At 53.9% G+C, this 20,683-nt stretch overlaps 2 protein-coding genes across 16 annotated transcripts in view; both read left to right on the forward strand.

Annotated features, from left to right (window-relative positions):
- The window catches only part of PXN (paxillin), a 45,029-nt gene extending 32,582 nt beyond the window's left edge, over positions 1 to 12,447 (forward strand). For 2 of the 15 annotated variants that reach the window (XM_060121956.1, XM_060121952.1), the window contains exons 2-14: positions 373 to 599; positions 891 to 1,006; positions 1,406 to 1,542; positions 1,637 to 1,838; positions 2,674 to 2,809; positions 4,247 to 5,119; positions 6,284 to 7,102; positions 7,738 to 7,839; positions 8,098 to 8,268; positions 8,390 to 8,563; positions 9,124 to 9,205; positions 9,346 to 9,494; positions 10,272 to 12,447. In XM_060121956.1, coding sequence (XP_059977939.1) covers positions 373 to 599; positions 891 to 1,006; positions 1,406 to 1,542; positions 1,637 to 1,838; positions 2,674 to 2,809; positions 4,247 to 5,119; positions 6,284 to 7,102; positions 7,738 to 7,839; positions 8,098 to 8,268; positions 8,390 to 8,563; positions 9,124 to 9,205; positions 9,346 to 9,494; positions 10,272 to 10,538 — 3,455 coding nt within the window. In that variant the 3' untranslated portion in view covers positions 10,539 to 12,447. The remainder of the gene's footprint in view (positions 1 to 372; positions 600 to 890; positions 1,007 to 1,405; positions 1,543 to 1,636; positions 1,839 to 2,673; positions 2,810 to 4,246; positions 5,120 to 6,283; positions 7,103 to 7,737; positions 7,840 to 8,097; positions 8,269 to 8,389; positions 8,564 to 9,123; positions 9,206 to 9,345; positions 9,495 to 10,271) is intronic. The other 13 variants (XM_060121957.1, XM_060121958.1, XM_060121959.1 and 10 more) reach the window with 13 other exon arrangements.
- A 2,795-nt stretch (positions 12,448 to 15,242) lies between these two features.
- Positions 15,243 to 19,431, forward strand: RPLP0 (ribosomal protein lateral stalk subunit P0). Its single transcript, XM_060121019.1, has 8 exons — positions 15,243 to 15,273; positions 15,535 to 15,636; positions 16,606 to 16,781; positions 16,894 to 16,981; positions 17,111 to 17,257; positions 17,352 to 17,537; positions 18,387 to 18,527; positions 19,195 to 19,431. The coding sequence occupies exons 2-8, from the start codon at positions 15,583 to 15,585 to the stop codon at positions 19,357 to 19,359; spliced, it is 957 nt and encodes a 318-aa protein (XP_059977002.1). The 5' UTR covers positions 15,243 to 15,273; positions 15,535 to 15,582; the 3' UTR covers positions 19,360 to 19,431.
- Positions 19,432 to 20,683: the final 1,252 nt, after the last annotated feature.

Raw genomic sequence — 20,683 nt, forward strand, 5'->3', positions numbered from 1 at the left:
TGCCCTGCGGAGTCAGAGTGCGGGTTCCAGGCAGGTACTTCTGACTCCCGGCCGGCCAGCCAGCCAGCTGCACAGCCCTGTTGGAAGGGAACGCAGATGCCTGGCTCCCAGAGGTAGGAGAGCCCTCAGGGCGGCCCCAGGAACCTCCAGAGCACCTTCTTCGTGGCTGGGGAGAAGAGCTTTGGGAGCTGTTCTTAGCCAGGCTGGTCTGGGCTGGTACCTTCCTGACCTGAGGCTAGTCATTTCTCCCATGGGCGGGGCAGGTGCTCAGAAGTCATTAACTCTTGGGTGTAGGCAGGGAGGGCGCTGCCACTGGAGACTTCGTCCCCAGGATCCATTTTCTTACCCGCTCCCCACGCCTTCTCTCTGCAGACGCCCTGCTGGCAGACTTGGAGTCCACGACCTCCCACATCTCCAAACGGCCTGTGTTCTTGTCTGAGGAGACCCCCTACTCGTACCCAACAGGAAACCACACATACCAGGAGATTGCCGTGCCACCCCCTGTCCCTCCACCCCCGTCCAGCGAGGCCCTCAATGGCACGGTCCTTGACCCCTTAGACCAGTGGCAGCCCAGCACCTCCCGATTCATCCACCAGCAGGTAAGGTGGGGACAGGGCCTCGGAAGTCAGCTTCAGGGCACAAGGAGCTTGTCTGGCAGTGGCTCGGGGAGCCAGCGATCAGGGAAGTAGGGAGAAGAGGCGGGAAGCGTCTGGCTCTCCCCACCCGCCGCCGCCACGTGAGGGGGCAGTGACCAAGTGTTAATCACCTGTCTCCTGGTCAGAGTGTGGAAACTCCCTGGTGAGACTGGCTGTGAGCAGGAGCCTTCCGGGGGTGACTCGGGCTGTTCCTTTTCCTCCCCGGGGAGGCTCTGAGCACTGTCCTTCCTGCAGCCTCCATCCCCGTCCCCTGTGTACGGCTCCAGTGCTAAAACTTCCAGTGCCTCCAACCCCCAGGACGGCGTCGGCCTTCCGTGTCCCCGAGCTGGCGAGGAAGAGCACGTGTACAGGTACTGCCCAGCTCCTCCCCCTGCTTGGGAATCCTGCGCATTGACAGGCAGAGGCCACTGAGGCCAGGGACAGGCACGGCACAGCGCTGGATGGGAGGGGGATTCTGCCTCAAGGGTCACTGGGTTAGACGGCAGAAGGCCTCTCACCTGGCCCGGTGGCCTTATCTGCCATCACCGTGCAGCAGCTGGGCTGGCTCTCACATTGCCCTGCTTTGAGGAAGGTTCAAGAACTGAAGCAAGACTTCCTTCCTCCCCTCTTCTTGCCACATCACTTCCCCGCTCTCCGTCCTCTGGCCGGTGGAGACGCTGTATCCCCTCTGCCTTATTCTCCTTGAGGATTTGGGGGCCGCCACAGCTGGGGAGCGTCTCTCACCAAGGTCTTCCCTTTGCCTCTCAAAGCTTCCCCAACAAGCAGAAGTCGGCCGAGCCTTCACCCACTGTCATGAGCTCCTCCTTGGGCAGCAACCTTTCTGAACTCGACCGCCTGCTGCTGGAGCTGAACGCCGTGCAGCATAACCCCCCAGGCTACCCTGCAGGTAGGACTAGGTCAGGCCCACCAGGCCCACCTGCTGGCCTCTGGATCCCTGCAGGGCTCAGGGCTGAGCACCTTTTCTCTTTCCTTATCCCAAGATGAGGCCAACTCAAGCCCCCCACTGCCTGGTGCTCTGAGCCCCCACTACGGCATCCCGGAGAATAACAGCCCGTTGGGGGGCAAAGCTGGGCCACTGACCAAAGAGAAGCCCAAGCGGAACGGAGGCCGGGGCCTGGAGGACGTGCGGCCCAGCGTGGAGAGTCTCTTGGATGAGCTGGAGAGCTCCGTGCCCAGCCCCGTGTGAGTCTCCACTGGGCCCTCCCAGGCAGGGGAAGGTCTCGCCCAGCCCGTCCCATGCTCCAGGGTCTGCCGTCTCATCCCCAGTGTCACCCGTTCCCTCTGAAGTGCCTGTTGTTTGCCAGGCCCTGCACCAGGCCTTGGGGGATGGTGACGAGTCACGCAGACACCATGCCTGCCTTCAACGAGCCACTATCCATCAGGAAGGACAGACACTGTGCACGCTGAGGGCACCCATAGCCCAGAAGCTGTCAGCACAGGCTTTGGAGCCACACAATAGGGTTCACATCTTGGCTGTGCACTTACTAAGTGTTGTCTCTCAAGCCTTTGTTTTCCCATCTGTAGAATGGGATAAGGGGAAATGGGATAAGGGGGATAAGACCACCTACCTCAGTAGGGGGGAGACCCAATAACACACGTAAAGCACGTGCACACAGGACCCATGGTAAGTGTCTACCGAGTCTTAGCTCTCCTTGGTGTTACTGTGTTGTTGGAACAACTTCACATGTACGTGCAGTGCTGTGGAGGATACACAGGATGCTGGGGCTTGTTGAACGGGCAGGCTTGGACTTGGTCTTCTTGGAAAGAAGTGCCGTTTGAGCTGACCTTGCCTCTCTGCCATCAGCTCACCTCAGTGCTCTGTCTTGCTGGCTGACAGCAGCCCCTCCCAACAATGGGTCCCCAGGAGAGACTGGGAGCTGGTGGGCTTCCCTGGGGTTGGGAGTGGCAGGACCCCAGTGTCAGAGCTGAGTTGTTGATCCCCTGGGGAGGGGAGGGACATGCTGGGGGTGCACGGGCTGGCCTCTGGGGTCCCCGCTGATGCCATGCCTGCGTGCAGCCCCGCCATCACTGTGAACCAGGGCGAGATGAGCAGCCCCCAGCGAGTCACCTCCAGCCAGCAGCAGACACGCATCTCCGCCTCTTCTGCCACCAGGGAGCTGGATGAGCTGATGGCCTCGCTGTCGGATTTTAAGGTGCCCTGAGGTCCCTCTTCCCTGCCCTGGCCCCTCAGAACCCCCATCCTTCCCCTCCTGTACCTCAGCATGAGTAGCTGGACCTTGGCCCCTGCGTGTTTGGGTGCCTCGCCCTGAGCCTGGGACCCCGCAGGCAGTGCCCTGGCCTTGCCAGGATATGGGGGAGGGAGGGCCAGGCTGGCCACGTGGGGACTGAGCTGCCTCTCAGCCTGTGAAGGCAGGACGTGCTCAGCAGGACATTCCTTCCTCCCTGGGTGCTCTCAGCTCCCAGCCACCCAGGCGAGGGATCAGGAGGCTGGGACAAAGGACCCTGTGTCAATGGCTGCTCTTGGTAGGGGAGGGGGTGCTCTGCTGGGCCTTGTGGGATCCTGTTCCGAGAGGTCATTTGCCCTGGAGCCCCATCTCCCACGCTGGCTGGCTGTCCTCAACACATCCTTTCTTTCTGCCTCTGGCTCCTGAATCCACAGGCCTCTTTCGCCATCCGCCTTCCATCCTCCACGGGCCTCTGAGTCCCCACAAGTTCTCTCTGGGAAACCTCACCCGTCAGGCTACTGGGCCAGTCCTGCATGAGGCGCCCCATCTCCTCCCCGGGCCTGCCAGACCCGAGATGTTTTATTTAGAGGATGCAGTGCTTTGATGGGGACTGATGGGGACTGAACTCGCCAACAGTTGCTGACTCCACCCTTCCACGGGGGCATGACTTAGGGAATCAGAGGAGGGGAGCCGGCTCTTGGCCCCATTGGTGCCTCCAAGCCTCCCTTCGGCTGGGGTTTCACGGGGCGGGGGGGATGGGTGCGGCCTGGGCTTGTGGCCCTCATGTGCCAGTGGTTCTGAGTGGCCACCGTCAGGAGCAAGTACACTGGACTCAGGAGTTGGCCCGAGGGAGCCCTGCCCCAGCACCCTTTAGGCTGTGCTGCTTTTCTGAGATCCCTTGGGAAGCTGCGCTCGTTCTCACTGTGCCCCTGGAGCAAGGTCTCGGGGGATGTAGGAGAGCTGGGATTGTCTGGGAGAGACAGAGCTGAGAGCTGCCTGTGGCTGTCTGTCCCTTGATTGGTGCCTGGGCTGACCTCCCCGAGACCCACCTCACCTTAGCTTTTTCTCCCTCGTCTGTACTTGGGGTTGGCGGGGGGGCAGTGCCCGACAGGCATGGCTCAGAGGCTGCTTTCTGCGCCTGGGTTTGATGGGAGCCAGGGATATGAAGCCCAGGAAAACCTTTCTGGGGGCTGGGTCTTCTTCCAGGGCCAGTTCTCATGCCTCAGCTTCGCCACCACCTTGGTCTTGTCAGTGTAGACGGTCTTGTCAGTGTAGACGGTCTTGTCAGTGTAGACGGGGACTCACAGAGCCCTGAGGCCCAGCCTGCCCCTTGCAGTGGGCTTCCTTCCTCATCTCTCCCAACTCTCTCTCCTCTCCCCTCTGTCTTTTGTCTTTCTCCTCTAGACCAGCTCCTCTGCTGTGGCCTTGAGCTCCCCAAGGCTGCTGCCCAGCTCAGCTCCATCCCCACACCACATACTTTCTCCTCCTCCTCCTGGGCCCTATGTATTCCTGCCACCCCCTAGGAAACCCTCCCCTCGAGGCCACGGCCACACCCTGGAGGTCCTCTGCCCTGAGGACAATGTGACCCCCAGCTGGCTTGATTTGACTGGCCTTGGGGAGATGCCTGACACCCCCAACTCAAGGTCTCCCTCCACGGAGAGTTCTCTGGGGCCACCGGGTGCAGAGAGCCAGGCTCGTGTTTGGAGGGACCCACCAAACGCGAGCCTGGTGAGTGAGCTCTCCAGGGTGCCTCCCGGCCACACTCTACCCCACGCTGGGTGCACAGGTTCCCAGGAGGCTGGGGAACCCCAAGTGCTGTCAGCCAACCCTTTGTGCCCAGGAGAGGCTGTGGCTGCCACATGGGAGTGGCCGTGGGCTCTGGAGGCGCTTAGGCCTGAGTGCCCCCGGGGAGCTACGCCCAGCTTCCAGGAAGTAATCGAGCCAGCTGCCATGGCCGTGGACCGTCAGGCTATCTTACCGGATACCTGGAGTCTCACGAAGGCACGTGGACAGCAGAAGGAGAGGGCAAGGCCAGAGCCAGGGGAGCCAGAGAGCAGATGCCATGCCCCAGTTGAGGAGGGCTTCTCCCCAGTTGGAGAGACGGCCACGGGGGGCAGCCTGGTCAGGCCAGCCCAGAGACCCGAGACCCCCAGGAGGCCAGAGGGCACCACCGAAGCCGCTGCAGAGGCCAGGAGGGAACGGCCAGAACTTCCACAGGCTGTGGTCATGGACACACCCAACACCACGGAGAGGATTTCCACCTCTGGCCAGGCAGGCGTGAGCTCGCACGGCTGCTAGGCATGGCCCCCACGTGGACCACGCCTGGCTAATTGCATGCAGCCTCCCACTCTGCGCATGTTTGCTTGGGCAGCCGATTCCGAGATGCCGTGGCCTGAGACCCTGACAACCAGCCCTGGGCAGTGGGCTCTGTGGGGCCAGCGGAGCTCCCTGGGCCCTGGAATTTCTCTTGGTGGCACCCTGCCTCTTGCTTGATTAAGGCTTTTTCCTTCAGATGAGCTTCCCCTGACATCCTGATGGGATGTGTGTGGAATGGTGAAAAGCATGGGCTTGGGAACCAGATAGAACTGAATACAAACCACGCCTCCAACACTTGCTCCCTAGGTGACCTTGGGCAACGCCCGCACCAGCCTCAGTTTTCTTCTTTAAAATGAGGGTAATAGACCATTTCCCCCAGAGCTGTCCAGAGGATTAAATGAAGTAATGCCTGGAAGGTGCTTAGAAAGAACATAGCACACGGTCCCCAATAAGCCGTGGCTGCCGTTAACGGTTATTATTCGCTTCTTGATTAAAATGTTAGGCCCTTTTCAAAAACAAAGTAAAATAAAACAACAAATATAACCAAACCAGGACTTCCCTGGCAGTCCAGTGGTTAAGACTGCACGCTCCCAGTGCAGGGGGCATGGGTTTGATCCCTGGTCAGGAAACTAAGATACCGCATGACACACAGCGCGGCCAAAAGTGAATAATAATAACCAAAGTGCTAGAAACAAGTAGGTTATAATGTAAACAAGGAAAAAAAAAACCTGGTTGAAGGATTTACTGTAAGGAAAGACCACATTTTTTCTACTACAAATTAGAAAGGGAGGGAGGGAAGAAGGGAAATTCTTATGCCCTTTCAAGAATGTCCACTTACATTCTTTCAAATAATTCTTGTAATAACCCTGTAAGGCAGCTGAGAAAATACCGTTACCCCATTTCAAGGATGGAGAAGCTGAGGCCCTGGAAGTGAAGTGTCTTACCCAAGGTCAGGGCTGACTTGGAGGGTGTCTGCTCTGCCCCCTGCCTCCACCCTAGCTCAGCTTGGCTCTTCTCTGGTGGTTTGGTCCTGCCCACCCCTCCTGGGGGCTCTCGAGTGTGGACTGAGCAGCATCTGCTGAGCCCAGAGTGGCCTGTGACAGCTTCCCTCCCCCCCCTCCCCAGATCCGCTCCATGATCAGAAGGAGCCGGGAGACCGGCCACGCTCACCCCATGTCCCGGGAGCCCTCCCCTCGTCGCCGGCTGGACCCTGCCACCCTGAGCAGGACCCCGTCCCAGGAGCGGCTCATCGCGGAGCTGCAGGGTCGGCTGGGCATCCAGCCAGAGGTGGAGGAGGCCGAGGGGGCCGCGGGGGCCTCTGCCCAGGACTGGCTGACCGAGGGCGTCATCACTGTGCAGCCGTGTGGGAGGCGGGCTAGGGGGCAGCTGGTAGAGAAGGTAGTGAGTAGCTGCCCAGGGCTGGGCCAGGGCGGAGGTCCTCCAGTTCTTCCCCAGCAGCGGCCAGAGGGGAAGTTTGGCATGTGGCGGGGGGGTTCTGCATCCCGTGGCCTTGTGAGGCCAGCCTCACTCTTGGTGTCAGAGTGGGAGGGCCCCAGGGAGCCCCTACTTGCTGAGCTGATGTTTCCTCCGCCGTTGCCTTCATCTCTGTCCCTCTCTTCTTCCTCCCAGGTTGTCTTCCCTCCTGGCTCTCCCATTCCCCTGAGAAGAACCTTCTCTGTTCTGCCTTCTCCTTCTCCTCCCAGCCCTTTGCTCCAGCATCGCAAAGACGCCTCGGCCAGCAGCTCTTCTCCCCGGCCCAGCCCGCCCACCTCCTCCACCCTGGGGCCCTCGGCTCTTCCTCGAGGTCCCCCCGGGGTCCAGAGTGCTGGGGCGGGGCCACGGGAAGACAGTGTGCAGGACCCCACCCCGCCCACTCCTGCGCCCCACTCTGTGAGGTCCATGGGCTGCCAGACCGACGAGGACCCACTCTTCCCCCCGATGCAGGCAGGCCTCCCGGGGCCCTGACACCAGCCCTACCTCTCCCTGTCCTTATGCTCGAGTGGTGTTCCCACTCTGCACACATACACATCCCCTCTGTTCCTCCATCCACAAGCCCTGCATGGTACCATGGTCCTTCCTGAGACCTGGCCTTGACCCTGGACCCTCGCTTAACCTGATGTCCACGCTCTCACCCCCGAGACATCAGCTGCCCTCTTTCTTCCCCGTGGGGCCTCCCCTCTGCCTGCCCCTTCCTGCCGCCCCTCGGTCCTGCCCCAGGCTCCATCTGAGGAAGCCATTCCCAGAAGGAAAAGCAAAACCTATCCCCCGCCTTCAGGCCCAGACCCAGTACCTGGCGAGGCCTCCTTGCTCTCCGGCCCCATCACCTCCCCTCCCTAAGTCCTGCACCTTTTGGTTGGCTTACCTCTCTCTCCCTCTTCATCTCTCCCTGGGCCTCTCTCTCGTGGTTGTTTTTGTCTAGACTTTTTCTCCTGATGTTGATACTGCTAGTAGGGGAAAAAAAAAACATCCTTACATTTCATCCTAAAGTCCTTTTTGTGAAATGGTCCGATGACAAGGTCTCCTTTCTTCCTTAATTAAGAAAAAAGAAATTCTTATTCTTGTTTCCTCCCCTGTCTAAGATCCAGGGCCTGGAACAAAGAGCGGACGGAGAGCTGTGCTGGGCGGCCGGCTGGCCTCCGAACGGCAGCCAGAGCAGCCCTGAAGGGCAGGACGAGGGAGGGGTCAGTGCCAAGGCTGGGGCTTAATGTCCTGCTTGCCATGTGTTCCCAGGGCTCGGTCAGGCCCACCGTGAGCCCCTCTGACACCAGAATGTCTTGCAGATGCCACTCCCACCTTGAGGGCTTCTGAAGCCCCTGGAGGGGCTGCACTTCCTGCCTCCTTCAGCCCATCTGTCCAGGAGAGGGGAGAGCCCCTGCTGCTGCGAACCTCATCCCCCAAGGCCCAGATGTCCTCACCTGCCTTCTCCCCTCTCTCCACAGTTCATGGCCCAGGGGAAGACAGGGAGCAGCTCTCCCCCGGGAGGGCCCCCAAAGCCTGGGAGCCAGCTTGACAGCATGCTGGGGAGCCTGCAGTCTGACCTGAACAAACTGGGGGTCGCCACGGTCGCCAAGGGGGTCTGCGGGGCCTGCAAGAAACCCATCGCGGGGCAGGTGATGATGGGGTGGGTGGGGCAGGGGAGGGAGCGGTAGGTGGGCACGGGACCTTGGCTTCTCTGGGAGGGTGCTTTGTGGCAGACCTGCGTCCTGAACCGTATCCTGCCTCTCTCCTCAGGTCGTGACCGCCATGGGGAAGACGTGGCACCCAGAGCACTTTGTCTGCACCCACTGCCAGGAGGAGATCGGATCCCGGAACTTCTTTGAGCGGGATGGACAGCCCTACTGTGAAAAGGACTATCACAACCTCTTCTCTCCACGCTGCTACTATTGCAACGGGCCCATCCTGGATGTGAGTTCCTGGGTGCAGGTGGTGCCACCTGAGGCTCAGAGAGGTCACATTACGTGGCCGAGCTCACACAGCTTGGAAACTGGGATTCACACTCAGGCCGGATGCACGGCCCGTCTTAATGCACATTAAGCAGCGCTACCTCTCATCCCCGATTCCCTTCTGCTGAGACTCCCAGAGGTTAGGAGCCCTGCCCAGGTAAATGGAGTGAAGTGAGGGCTCCCTCACTCTCCTGCTGTGTGATGTTAGGGAAACGTCTAGCCTCTCTGAGCCTGAGTTTCTTCCCTTATAAAATGGGAGTCACAATAGAACCTATGATCTCAACTGCACATGAGGATTAAAGGAGACAGAGTGTGCCTGACATATTATATCCTTCAATAAGTCAGAATTCTCAGTGGTATTCAGAACACAGTTGGGAGAGACCCCCATCTTGGGAGTGTTATACTCTTTCCTTTGCTGGGGCTGGGGGCAGGGTGGAAGGACGGCCTTGCCTGTGGGTCTCAACTGTGGGATCTGTCCAGTGGGGCAGCGCTCAGCTCTGGTCCCACACTTTGCTTTCACAGAAAGTGGTGACAGCCCTTGACCGGACGTGGCACCCCGAGCACTTCTTCTGTGCCCAGTGTGGAGCCTTCTTTGGGCCTGAAGGTACTGAGTGGTACCTTCTCACTCGCTGTCGCCCGGAGCATTGGGGAGGCGGGGGCATGGTGGGAGACCTTGCTGAGGCTGGAGTCAGGGTGGCTCCTCCTCTGGAGGCCTCATCTGCCCCCCACACCCCCCCTCCTCAGGGTTCCACGAGAAAGACGGCAAGGCCTACTGCCGGAAGGATTACTTTGACATGTTCGCCCCCAAGTGTGGCGGCTGTGCCCGAGCCATCCTGGAGAACTACATCTCGGCCCTTAACACCCTGTGGCATCCTGAGTGCTTTGTGTGTCGGGTAAGGGGCCCCCAGCCCTCCTCTGGAGGGGGCCGAGAGCGGGCAGTGGGGAGAGAAAGGCCTACCTCACTGTGCTTTCTGAATCCGATTTACAGGCCCTGTTTGGGGGTATTAATGAGGTGAGAAGGCAGGGGGTACACTCCTTCAAGTCCGGTAGGTCCTGGGCCAGGGCTCGTACTGAGGCTGGCAGAAACCAAGAGCAAGGTGGTCCTGTGCAGCAGCCCTGAGACGGGTCATGTTTGGGAGAAGGGTGTGTGAGAGTGAAATGAGATAATGCAAGCATTTAGCCGCCTCAGCGGAAATGGGCAATGGTTTCCAGACTGCATTCTGGGGGGTAATGTCCCCCAGATGTTATTAGAGATCCAGTAAGTGTCCCCTGATCAAATAAGTTTGGGAAACTGTTCATTGCCAGACTTCTCAGAGCCTTTAATACCTAAGCGTGCCTTTGGATCTCCAAATGGGAATCTAGGGTGCAGAGTTTGACCCTGGAACCCTTTTCTCGACACCAGGGTTTCTGGGCACACCATTAAGCCACCTGCTGAAGTGCCCAGGCGTAAGATCCGTGTCTGAATTCAGGCAGTGGCAAGTCAAGGTCATTGGGAGACTTCAATAAGCGTTTAGCACCACACTTGGCACGTAGAGGATGCTCAGCAAGGGAGAATCATTTCGAGTGTGATCACCCTGACTATCTCCTGCCCATCACCTGGGAGCTGCCTCAGCCCCCAGCCCCAGCCTGAGCCCCCTGCCCCCCCTGCCCCACCCCTCTTCTGTCTCCAGGAATGCTTCACACCATTTGTCAACGGCAGCTTCTTCGAGCACGACGGGCAGCCCTACTGTGAGGTGCACTACCACGAGCGGCGGGGCTCGCTGTGCTCCGGCTGCCAGAAGCCCATCACGGGCCGCTGCATCACCGCCATGGCCAAGAAGTTCCACCCGGAGCACTTTGTCTGTGCCTTCTGCCTCAAGCAGCTCAACAAGGGCACCTTCAAGGAGCAGAACGACAAGCCTTACTGTCAGAACTGCTTCGTCAAGCTCTTCTGCTAGGCGCGCTCATCCCTTCCTCTGCCCCGCTTCCCGGCCCAGGCTCCCAACTGCTACTGTGACCCAGAGGCCTCGCTTAGGGGTGAAGGGTCAAACCCGACTGAAACTGGAACCACGTCCTTGGCTGGTGCAGGATGGCAAGAGGGTCCTGAGGGCTCCCGCCTGCTTTTCTTACCCCCTGCCAGAGCCTCTGGGCCTCCTTCCTCCTCCTGCAGCTCCCCCCAGGCTGCCAGCTCTTCACCCTCCCCAGAGGCAGAGGCTGGAGGGCTCCACCTGTGTCCCCACGAACCCGCCTGGCCAGTCCAGCACCCCACACTGGAGCCATCTTACTCATATTTCGGCAGTGGAGCTGGGGGTGGGGGTGGGGAGGGCAGGCAGGGTCACATGGGGGCCTCTTTTCATCCATATCCCCCCCCCACAACCTAATTATCCTTGTTTTGAGAGTATTGGGGGGACAGCAGCTCCCTCCAGACAATGCCAGCATCCACCCATCCATCCATCCAAGGGCGGAAGTGTCCAAGGGGCCACGGAAGATTCCTTGTGCGCCTCCTGCCCTTCCAGTCTCCCCAGGCCTGGGCAGCTGCCCTCCGACCCCTGTAACTTCTCTGGTTCTACTGAGAATGGCCTCTCCAGCAATAATGTTTTATAATCACTTCCTCCTTCTCCGGGGATGGTGTGAGGTGGGGTTTCACCCCGTGCCTGGACACTGTACCAACTTTGATAGATTTCTACACTGAGGTTTGAATTCATATCGTCTGAGTTGCTTTTACTTCTCTATACAAAAATGATTTTGAAGAGATTTTAAAGACGTCTCCTTTTGTACCTTTCCCCCGTGTGCACTGCCACTGTCCTGTGTATGCCACGGTGGCTCTGGTATATGGGGTTTGCCTTGTACTGAGGGCTTGGAGGGGGTGAAGCAATTTGTATTTTATTTTTTCTTAGCACAAGCAGGTGAACTGGGAGCAGCTCTGTGACTGCCCTTCTTTAACTTCACAGCTCACAAGGACTGTTTTTTATAAACTGCTGTATTTTGAAACCCCTTCCTTACTATCCAGGCCAGCAAGCTCTTCACTGAAACCGGCCTTAAGGGTGTCTTGCCCTTTGGGGCCTAGAATTCCGAACCTCATCCGTCCTGTTCCTGAGGGAGGAGAAGGGGGAAGTACACTTTGGGGGTGCTGTTTCCTAAGTAATCCATTAGGAGTGTCCACTCCCCTGTGAACTTTCTGGCAACAAAGAGAACATTCTCGGCCTTCTCACTGCTTCTCTGGGGCTCTTCTGCCTCCTCAGGAAAGCTGGTGTCTGATTTTGACCATTAGTCTTGTTGATTCCACTGGGTGCATCCCTTCCCCAAATTTCCTGCCCTCCCTGGAGACTGGTGTCCTGGGGAGAAGAGCCCAGGTCGTTGGCTGGGGGCCTGCTAGGATTCTCAGCAAAAGGACAAGATCTCGCTGAAGCAACAGGAAGCCCCCAGAGTGTTCTCCCCCAAGGATGAGATAGGTAGGGCTGGGGTTCTGGGTTAGTGGAACGGGGTCCCAGTGTGGTCTAAAGTGAGGAAGAGCCAGACCACTTCGCTAGCCTCCTAGCAGAGGCTGGGTGTGCTGAGCCTCTCAAGGAGGCTTCCCAGGGAGGGAAGAGGGTCCCTCCTTGGTGGCAGGGCTGAGAGCAGCCCGGGTCTGGGGAGGTCAGCCAGACCCCGCCACGGGTCTGATGTCTCCACGTCTACCCACAGGCCTTATTGCTCTGTTTACAGTGACCCCTCCCCTAGAGGACCTGGGGTTTCAGAGGTCCACCCTCTGGGTCAATGGTTATTTGATGATTTGATTTTAATTTTTTTTCTCTGTAAACTTATAACCTGGCTTTTCCCCATTTCAATTCCTGTGATTTATGCCAATAAAGTTTGCCATTATTTTCACCTGTGCTAGTGCCGTTTCTCTGTGGTCTGGGATTAACAGCTTAGTCCCAGAAAAGATACCAAACCCTCCCCAGGCTCACAAGGACCACAGTTTGGGGGTAAATCATTGAAGTTCACTTACTTGAGGCCAAAGCCCTGGGGATGGGATCCCTGTCCCACAGGGCACTTGTGGTCCTCCTGGCTTCCTGCATGGGTCAGGCCCTGCCCACTGCAATTTGCCATGGATTCGCCAAGGGCATCCTTACATGGGCCTGGGGGTGGCCTTACACTCATGGATGGGGAAAGAGGTTCAGATAGAACCGACGTGCACAAGTTATCCTGTGAATGAGCACAGAGACAGGGTGTGAACCCAGGGCTTGTCTCTGTCTGTGTTCCTACATTGACCAGACACCACCACTCCCACGTTCCGGTACCACACGTCGGGTGTAAAACCTTCCAGTTGAAAGTGGCTTCACTTACAGTTGAGGATGGTTCTCGACTTCCCCCTGGTGGTCATGTCTGTATTTGCATGCTCCCTCGCTCTCGTCAGAGCCAGAACTCCAGTCCTGGGCCCTTGAGAGCTTCCTGGACAGCTTTGTAACTTCATAGTTTTCCTGTTGTTTGGAATGGTCCTCCAAAAGCTGCTTGTTGACTTCTAGTCTGAACCCTGACCCTTTCACAGTAAGCTCAGAAGTGAAAATCACCTTCACCCCTCACCCAAAGATAATATTTCCAGCCCATGTTGGATTTATTTCTATAAATGAACACAGTACACTTCATTGTAATTTGTTTTTTCACTCAATTATACTTTGTATTTAACCATGTCAATAAATAAATATGTGCATCATTTTTAATGGCTTCATGGTATTCCATTATATTGATGTACTATAATTAGAGACATATTTATATCATTAGAGCCAGGATGTCCTTGGGAAGTTACTATGTGAAAACGTATATACTTGGAAAAGTGCATTTGGAGGGAAACAGCCTTAAGGTTTGGAAGGGACTGTATAGCGTAGTGAGGCCCATGGGCTTTGAACTTGCTCCTAGATTTCGGTTCTGAAGCCACCACTTATCAGCTGATGGACTTGGGTGTATTATTTAACCTCTGTGAATTTTCTTATCAATAAAAGTGAAATACTAATACTGTACCTCCCTGGGGGATTGTTGCAAAGATTAACAGTGGTAATGTGCACAAAGTACTTAGCACAATGCTGAGCATGCAGTTATATCAATACATTGTCACTAAAAAGAGATCTTAGCAGTAATGGACTCCAGCAGTTCTCTATACAGGTTCATCATCAGAGGCACCAGGAGGCTTGAAAACAACATACCAAGGTTTCTAACTTGGTCAAGTGAAAAGGGTGGAGATAAGGAGAACCCCTCCCCACTTCCGACCTAGGATCTAAGCTCATTCATTAAAAACATATTTATTTTATTCTATTTATTTGGTTGTGCCGGGTCTTAGTTGCGGCAGGTGGGCTCCTTAGTTGTGTCTCCAGGGCTCCTTAGTTGTGGCATGTGTGTGGGATCTCGTCCCCTGACCAGAGATTGAACCCGGGCCCCCCACATTGGGAGCATGGAGTCTTATCCACTGTGCCACCAGGGAAGTCCCAAAAGATATTTATTGATGTAGCACAATTGTTCAAATAAGTGTTGAATGAAGGTGTAATAAAATAAGTTGACATCTAGTGATTTCCTCCTGTATTCCAGGAACTGTGTTGTCTTAAGACATATCGCTCTAGAATGTGAATACTATTATCCCCATTTTACCGATAAGGAAAGGGAAACAGAGGGTCAGCAAGGTGAAATCACTTCCTAAGATGACACAGCTAGCAAGTGGCAGAACAAGGATATGAATCCAAGGTTATCTGTCTGCAAACCCTGCATCCATTTATTCAACAAATATTTATTATAAGCTCACTATGTGCCAGGCACAAGGCAAAAATATCTGGAGAGAGACAAACAACAATGGAACAAATAAATTATATAGTGTGTTACAAGGTGTAAGTGTTGCCAAAAAGATAGAACAGAGGAAGGGGGGGAGTGGGAGTGGTTTTGGGGTAATTTTGAATAGGGCAATCAGGGTAGGCCTCCAGCAGGTGATATTTGAGTGAAGACTCGATGGAGGTGTGGATATCGGCAAGAAGGCTTCCGGGAAGAGGTAATAGCTAGTGCAGCATCATCCGGCTGGAAGGAAATGAATCAGTAGGCAAATCGGAGATTAGATTATAGGTGTGGAGGTGGGGAACAGATCATGTAGAGCCTTGTAGGCTATTTAAGTTTTAGGCTTTTTACTGAGGGGAAAATGGGGAGCCTTTAAACAGTTCTGAGCAGATGAGGAAATGATCCGACTTAGGTTTTAAAAGATTCCTTTGTTTCGATAGGGAGAAGAACAAACTGCAGAGGAGACAAGAGACCATTCTGTTTCTAAACCATAAGCAATTTTTTTTTCCTTTTTTTTTTTTCATGAGCAATTATTTCTCAGCTCCACGTCATACTCTTTAGTTGCGACTTGACCGGAAGAAACGTGGACTCAGCGCGCAAACTCTAGCGCCTACACGAGAGCGGCTCCAGCCCAGCAGAGGGAAGCAACTCTGAGAAAGGTCCTCCAACACACAGCAGTGCCCTCCTTTAACTACCTCGTTTAAAGGAAGCTTCCTGTTGGATGGAATGGCACCGATATCATCCAATGGTTGTCTGTATCAGTCCGGCTCCTCCAGACAGACGTTGACCCCAGCCAATAGATGGGGGCGCTGTCCGCAGCTTCTAATTGGCTGCTTCGTTCACCTATAAAACATGCAAGCCGGCGAGAGGCCTTTCTCTCCTCAGGCGTCCTGGAGTGAGGTTCGTTCGTGATCTGCAGTCTCGCCCGGGACTGGCGGCGGGGAGGATGCGCTTCTTCGGGGGTTCTTTGGGGGGGACGCTTCGGGACTGCAGGGTCTGGACCTGTTTGGTCTGGGCCGCGGCGGCGGCAAATGCAGCCCCGGGCCGGGCCGGGGCGGCGGGCGCCCGCGCGTGGTCTGCTCCACGTGTGCCTTGGGCTTGGAGCCCGCCATGTCTTGGGGACTTGTGTCGGGGTGTCTTGAGCTCCCTTTTTCTCTTCAGTGACATCGTCTTTAAACCCTGCGTGGCAATCCCTGACGCACCGCAGTGATGCCCAGGGAAGACAGGGCGACCTGGAAGTCCAATTACTTCCTTAAGATCATCGTAAGTGCGGGGTGGGTCCCAGCCGCCCACCGTGCTGCTTCGGCCCCGGGCACTAACGGAGACAATCAGCAGCCATGTGCTGAGTGCCTACTACCACATTAGGTCGTTTTAGGCAAATCTCATTTAATCTTCCCAGTTTCCCGACATGCGCGCCCTTTCTCCTCCCTTTGTTGCAGGTAAATAGGCTCAGGCACGTTAAGTGGCTCCTAGGGTAACAGCATTAACGCCCAGGTCTGTCGGCTTCCAAATAGCGCTCATCGTACTTTTACTCCCCTGCCTCCTTGTTTGGGAAGGTCTGAGGCAATGAGTGACTCATTATAAAGTCAAGTTGTTGCATATTCAGGTCCTATTAGTCAAGAAACTAAACTTTAAGTGAATGCTTTCTCTTGGATGGCCTTGAGTTGGGTCTTCCCCTGCCTAGAAATGCTAACCATGCTGCTCTTCAGGCATTAGGATGCGTTGTAGAGTTTAGTCCATTGTATTCTTCCCCATTCATTCAGGGTTTCAGACTCACAAAAAACTTAAAAGAATTGTAAAATCATATACCCGCAACTTGGGTCCTACAAGCAATATTTTACTGTATTTGCTTTATGTTGTATTTTGAATAATTTAAATCTAACCTTACTTGGAAAAGTATTTTTTTTGTATTAATGCAGCTGATTTGGTGAAACAGAAACATGCTTCATGGTTGGGAAAAATTAAAAATGAAAGTTACAAGTAAAATTTTTTGATTGAATGTAGAAACATAATTTTTACCATTCATACTCAGCAAGCAAATCTTTGAAAATGTAGCGTTGTTTTAACTCGGGCAGCTGGCAGTAAAAGGAATTGTCCCAGTCTTTGAGACATTTCAAAAGCATAGAAGAAAGGGAGTGAGATGGAAACCAGTTATTGTGGGATTTGGTTTCTATTAATCTCTTCCCTCTTTTGTCCTGTGAAACGTTGCTTGTTTGTGGCTTGTTTCTGTAGCAACTTCTGGATGATTATCCGAAATGCTTCATTGTGGGAGCAGACAATGTGGGCTCCAAGCAGATGCAGCAGATCCGCATGTCTCTCCGAGGGAAGGCCGTGGTACTGATGGGCAAAAATACAATGATGCGCAAGGCCATCCGAGGGCATCTGGAAAACAACCCAGCTTTGGAGAAGTCAGTTCATCCTCCTGGGCATCTTTATCCGCCCTTCTCAGTGTCCTCCTCCCTTTTCCTGGAGAAGAACGGTACTGAAAAGTGACTGTCTCCCATAAACTTCTCTTTGCAGACTGTTGCCTCACATCCGGGGGAACGTGGGCTTTGTGTTCACCAAGGAGGACCTCACTGAGATCAGGGACATGCTGCTGGCCAATAAGGTAAGGGGAGAATCAGGTTGGTTGGAGAGACCTTATTAATTTTGGCTCCTTAAAAGCAACAAAACTGACCGTTCTCAGGTTGTGTCTGTGGAGAGAAGACTTCTCACTGTTTCTCATTTTTTTGTTCAGGTGCCAGCTGCTGCCCGTGCTGGTGCCATAGCCCCATGCGAAGTCACTGTGCCTGCCCAGAACACTGGTCTGGGGCCTGAGAAGACCTCCTTCTTCCAGGCTTTAGGCATCACCACTAAAATCTCCAGGGGCACCATCGAAATCCTGGTGAGTGGACCTGGCTTGCCAGTGCTAGCCGGGCTCGGTTGCTGCCAACCTGCTGGATGTCCAGGTGTTAACTGCCAGCTCCCTTGTTTTTCAGAGTGATGTGCAGCTGATTAAGACTGGAGACAAAGTGGGAGCCAGTGAAGCCACGTTGCTGAACATGCTGAACATCTCCCCCTTCTCCTTTGGGCTGGTCATTCAGCAGGTGTTTGACAGTGGCAGCATCTATAACCCTGAAGTACTTGACATCACAGAGGAAACGCTGCATTCTCGCTTCCTGGAGGTACACGCTGTCCATTCCAGGCTCTTCTTGCATTAATAGTTGAGAGCGTGTCTAGCTTCAGACTGAATCCTGGCCATGCAGCTGACTAGCAGTGTAATAACCAGGGACAGTTGTTTAATCTGTACCTCAGTTTCCTTGTCTGTAAATGGCAATAACAATATAAGATTGTTGAAGGATCTAATGAATTTATGAATGTAAAGCCTTAGAACAGTGCTGGGCACATGGTAAGGGCTGTTATTCTAGGGAGTGCAGTAAGATGTGAGATTTTGAGTAGTGTCAGTGAGTCAAAAGAGGAATGAGAAGATGAGATAGTTAATACATCAGTGTTGCCAAGTACCCTGTCTTGGGAAGATGGACTCTTTCAGGGACTGTTATTGCTTAGTTTTTGCCACTAATATATCCTCTAGTTAACAAATAAGGTGGTAGGAGATATAATTCCTTTTTTATGGGATGAACGCAACATTGCAATTATACATACTCTTAACTCCAGTTACTTTTGGAAATCTCACTAGTGAATGAAATTCACATCTGGAACTCATTTAATGTTTTTCTCTCTTGGAATGCAATGGTTATGTTAATAGTTTATATTTTCACAAGATGGTGGCTTTTGACGTAAATGCCACCATCATGGTATAGGGAACGCCCATGTTGAGAATAACAGCAAAAAGCATTTATAAATTATTGGGTCTGAATTTCCCTGCCAGAAGCATTTGGTGTGAGGTGAAGTGTCCTGTGTGAGATTAATATACTAATCTAGCAAGTCTTGTTTGCTGTCGAGCTTTGCTTGGACTCAACAGCAAAGACATCACACCTGAAGTGTGATTTTTTTTTTTTTTCTTCCTTCCACAGGGTGTCCGCAATGTTGCCAGCATATGTCTGCAGATTGGTTACCCAACTGTTGCATCTGTACCCCATTCTATCATCAGTGGGTACAAGCGGGTCCTGGCTTTGTCTGTGGAGACTGATTACACCTTCCCACTTGCTGAAAAGGTATAAAAAAAAATCCACCAGGACCACAGCAGACCTGACAGTTATTAGCAGGAGGATAAATAGCTGCCTGTTAGTGTTTTTATAATAGTGTTTTATGTAGCAGATACATTTTTAAGAGTATAGAAATCCTAGGGGGACTCGTTCCAGGGCTCCCCACGGACACCAAATCCATGGGTGCTTAAGTCCCTTGTATAAAATGGTGTTACGTTAATTAATATTTCTAGGTTACTTAAAATACCTAATACAATGTGAATGCTATGTAAATGGTTGTAAATACAATGTAAATAATTGCCCCCGTGCAGAAAATTCAGGTTTTGCTTTTCGGAAATTTTTTCCTTTTTTTGATCAGCAGTTGGTTCAATCTGTGAATGTGAAACCTCTGGATACAGAGGGCCAACTGTATACTTGAGGTTGGGAGGCAGGGGAGGCGTGTTCGCGACTTTAGAAATTACAAGAGACTTAAAGGGGGCTTAGTTAACAGGTAAGAGCTGGGCCTAAGATCACCAGGCTATACCCAAGCTGTCCTGTCTAGTCACTTCCAGAATAAGATTTCACTGATACGGAAATTGGTCTTTAAAACTTTTGAGCTCTGCAGAGGCTGAAGGGTTGTGGGTAGTAGGGGGTGTAGATGGACTATTTTGACCATGAACTTTTCCCCTTGCTTTAGGTCAAGGCCTTCTTGGCTGATCCATCTGCATTTGTGGCTGCTGCCCCTGTGGCAGCTGCCAGCACTGCTGCTCCTGCTGCTGCTGCCGCAGCCCCAGCCAAGGTTGAAGCAAAGGAAGAGTCGGAGGAGTCGGACGAGGACATGGGATTTGGTCTCTTTGACTAGTCACCAAAAAGCAGCCAACTCAGCTGGCTTTATTTGTGAAACAAGGAAATAAAAGGCTTACTTCTCTTACAAGTCTCTGGATTTTTCATTTTGTGCATTTTGAGGTTATAGTTCTGTGTGCTAGAAACTGAAGCCATGGTAAAATCATAGAGCTTTATTTGGAGTTGACATTTGGTGTCCTCTTTTTTTTTTTTTTTTTTTTTTTGGCGGTACGCGGGCCTCTCACTGTTGTGGCCTCTCCCGTTGCGGAGCACAGGCTCCGGACGCGCAGGCTCAGCAGCCATGGCTCACGCGCCCAGCCGCTCCGCGGCATGTGGGATCTTCCCGGACCGGGGCACGAACCCATGTCCCCTGCATCGGCAGGCGGACTCTCAACCACTGCGCCACCAGGGAAGCCCTGGTGTCCTCTTTGTAAGTGAAGGACTGCTCTCCTAGCATGCTGTACTTTTTGTGGACCCAGCTTTAACTGTATTCTTATTAAATAGAATTGATTCCATGACCATCAGGCCACTATCCTGGGTCACTCCAAGATACTTTGAGTAGGTGTCATATTGAGATAAGCACTGGATGAGTGCTGCCAGAGTTTTTCAAACTGGGTGGTGATGTGATTAATGATGAGTTTAGTGGTGACCGTTATTTAAGGAGACAGAACAGCTGATGCTGTAGGTGTTGTGAATCTTAGGTTTCACTTATCGATTTGCACTGGGTCACCCAGTAATGTGCTAGTTGTAACCAGGACTCAAAAGTTTTGAAAGCCGTTGCTAACAGGGACAACTGAGCTGTGCAGACCGTATTTGAACTAGTTACAGAGTTGGCAGGTCTGCATGCTGAATAAAACTTAAGCAACTCTGGACCATGAGGCCCACTACCTGCAGCCTCCCACCCTGTGACCTTGTCTTAAGGAGCTGTCCCTGGGCAGGCTTTTCTCTCAGCTCCAGAGTCCTCCCCTGACTGCCAGGTATACCCCTGTTTTTAAACCCTCACATTGTCCACCGCTGGGGTACAAACTCTTAATAGGATAAGACACGAGTTGGCTGCCTGCCTTTTAGCGAGCTCAGTTCCTGTTATCAAGGGAACTCCTCCAGGAAGCATCTAGGACACACTTCTGTAAAATGGTTTTCACGCAGGAGAGGCTCACACGGGGGTGTCTGGGCCGGACCTGCGCACTCGTGGGTCGATGTCTGCAGGGCGGTCGCGCCGCGTTACAAACCCTCAGGGACCCCCGTCTCCCACGAGGCCGGGCTGAGAAAGGCCCTGGGGAGGAGGCCTTGATAGTCCCCGGCGCTCACCCCGGTACCCAGTCCAGTTTCCCGCCTCGAAGCCC

Source organism: Lagenorhynchus albirostris, chromosome 14, assembly GCF_949774975.1.
Source record: "Lagenorhynchus albirostris chromosome 14, mLagAlb1.1, whole genome shotgun sequence".
Taxonomy (NCBI): Eukaryota; Metazoa; Chordata; class Mammalia; order Artiodactyla; family Delphinidae; genus Lagenorhynchus; species Lagenorhynchus albirostris.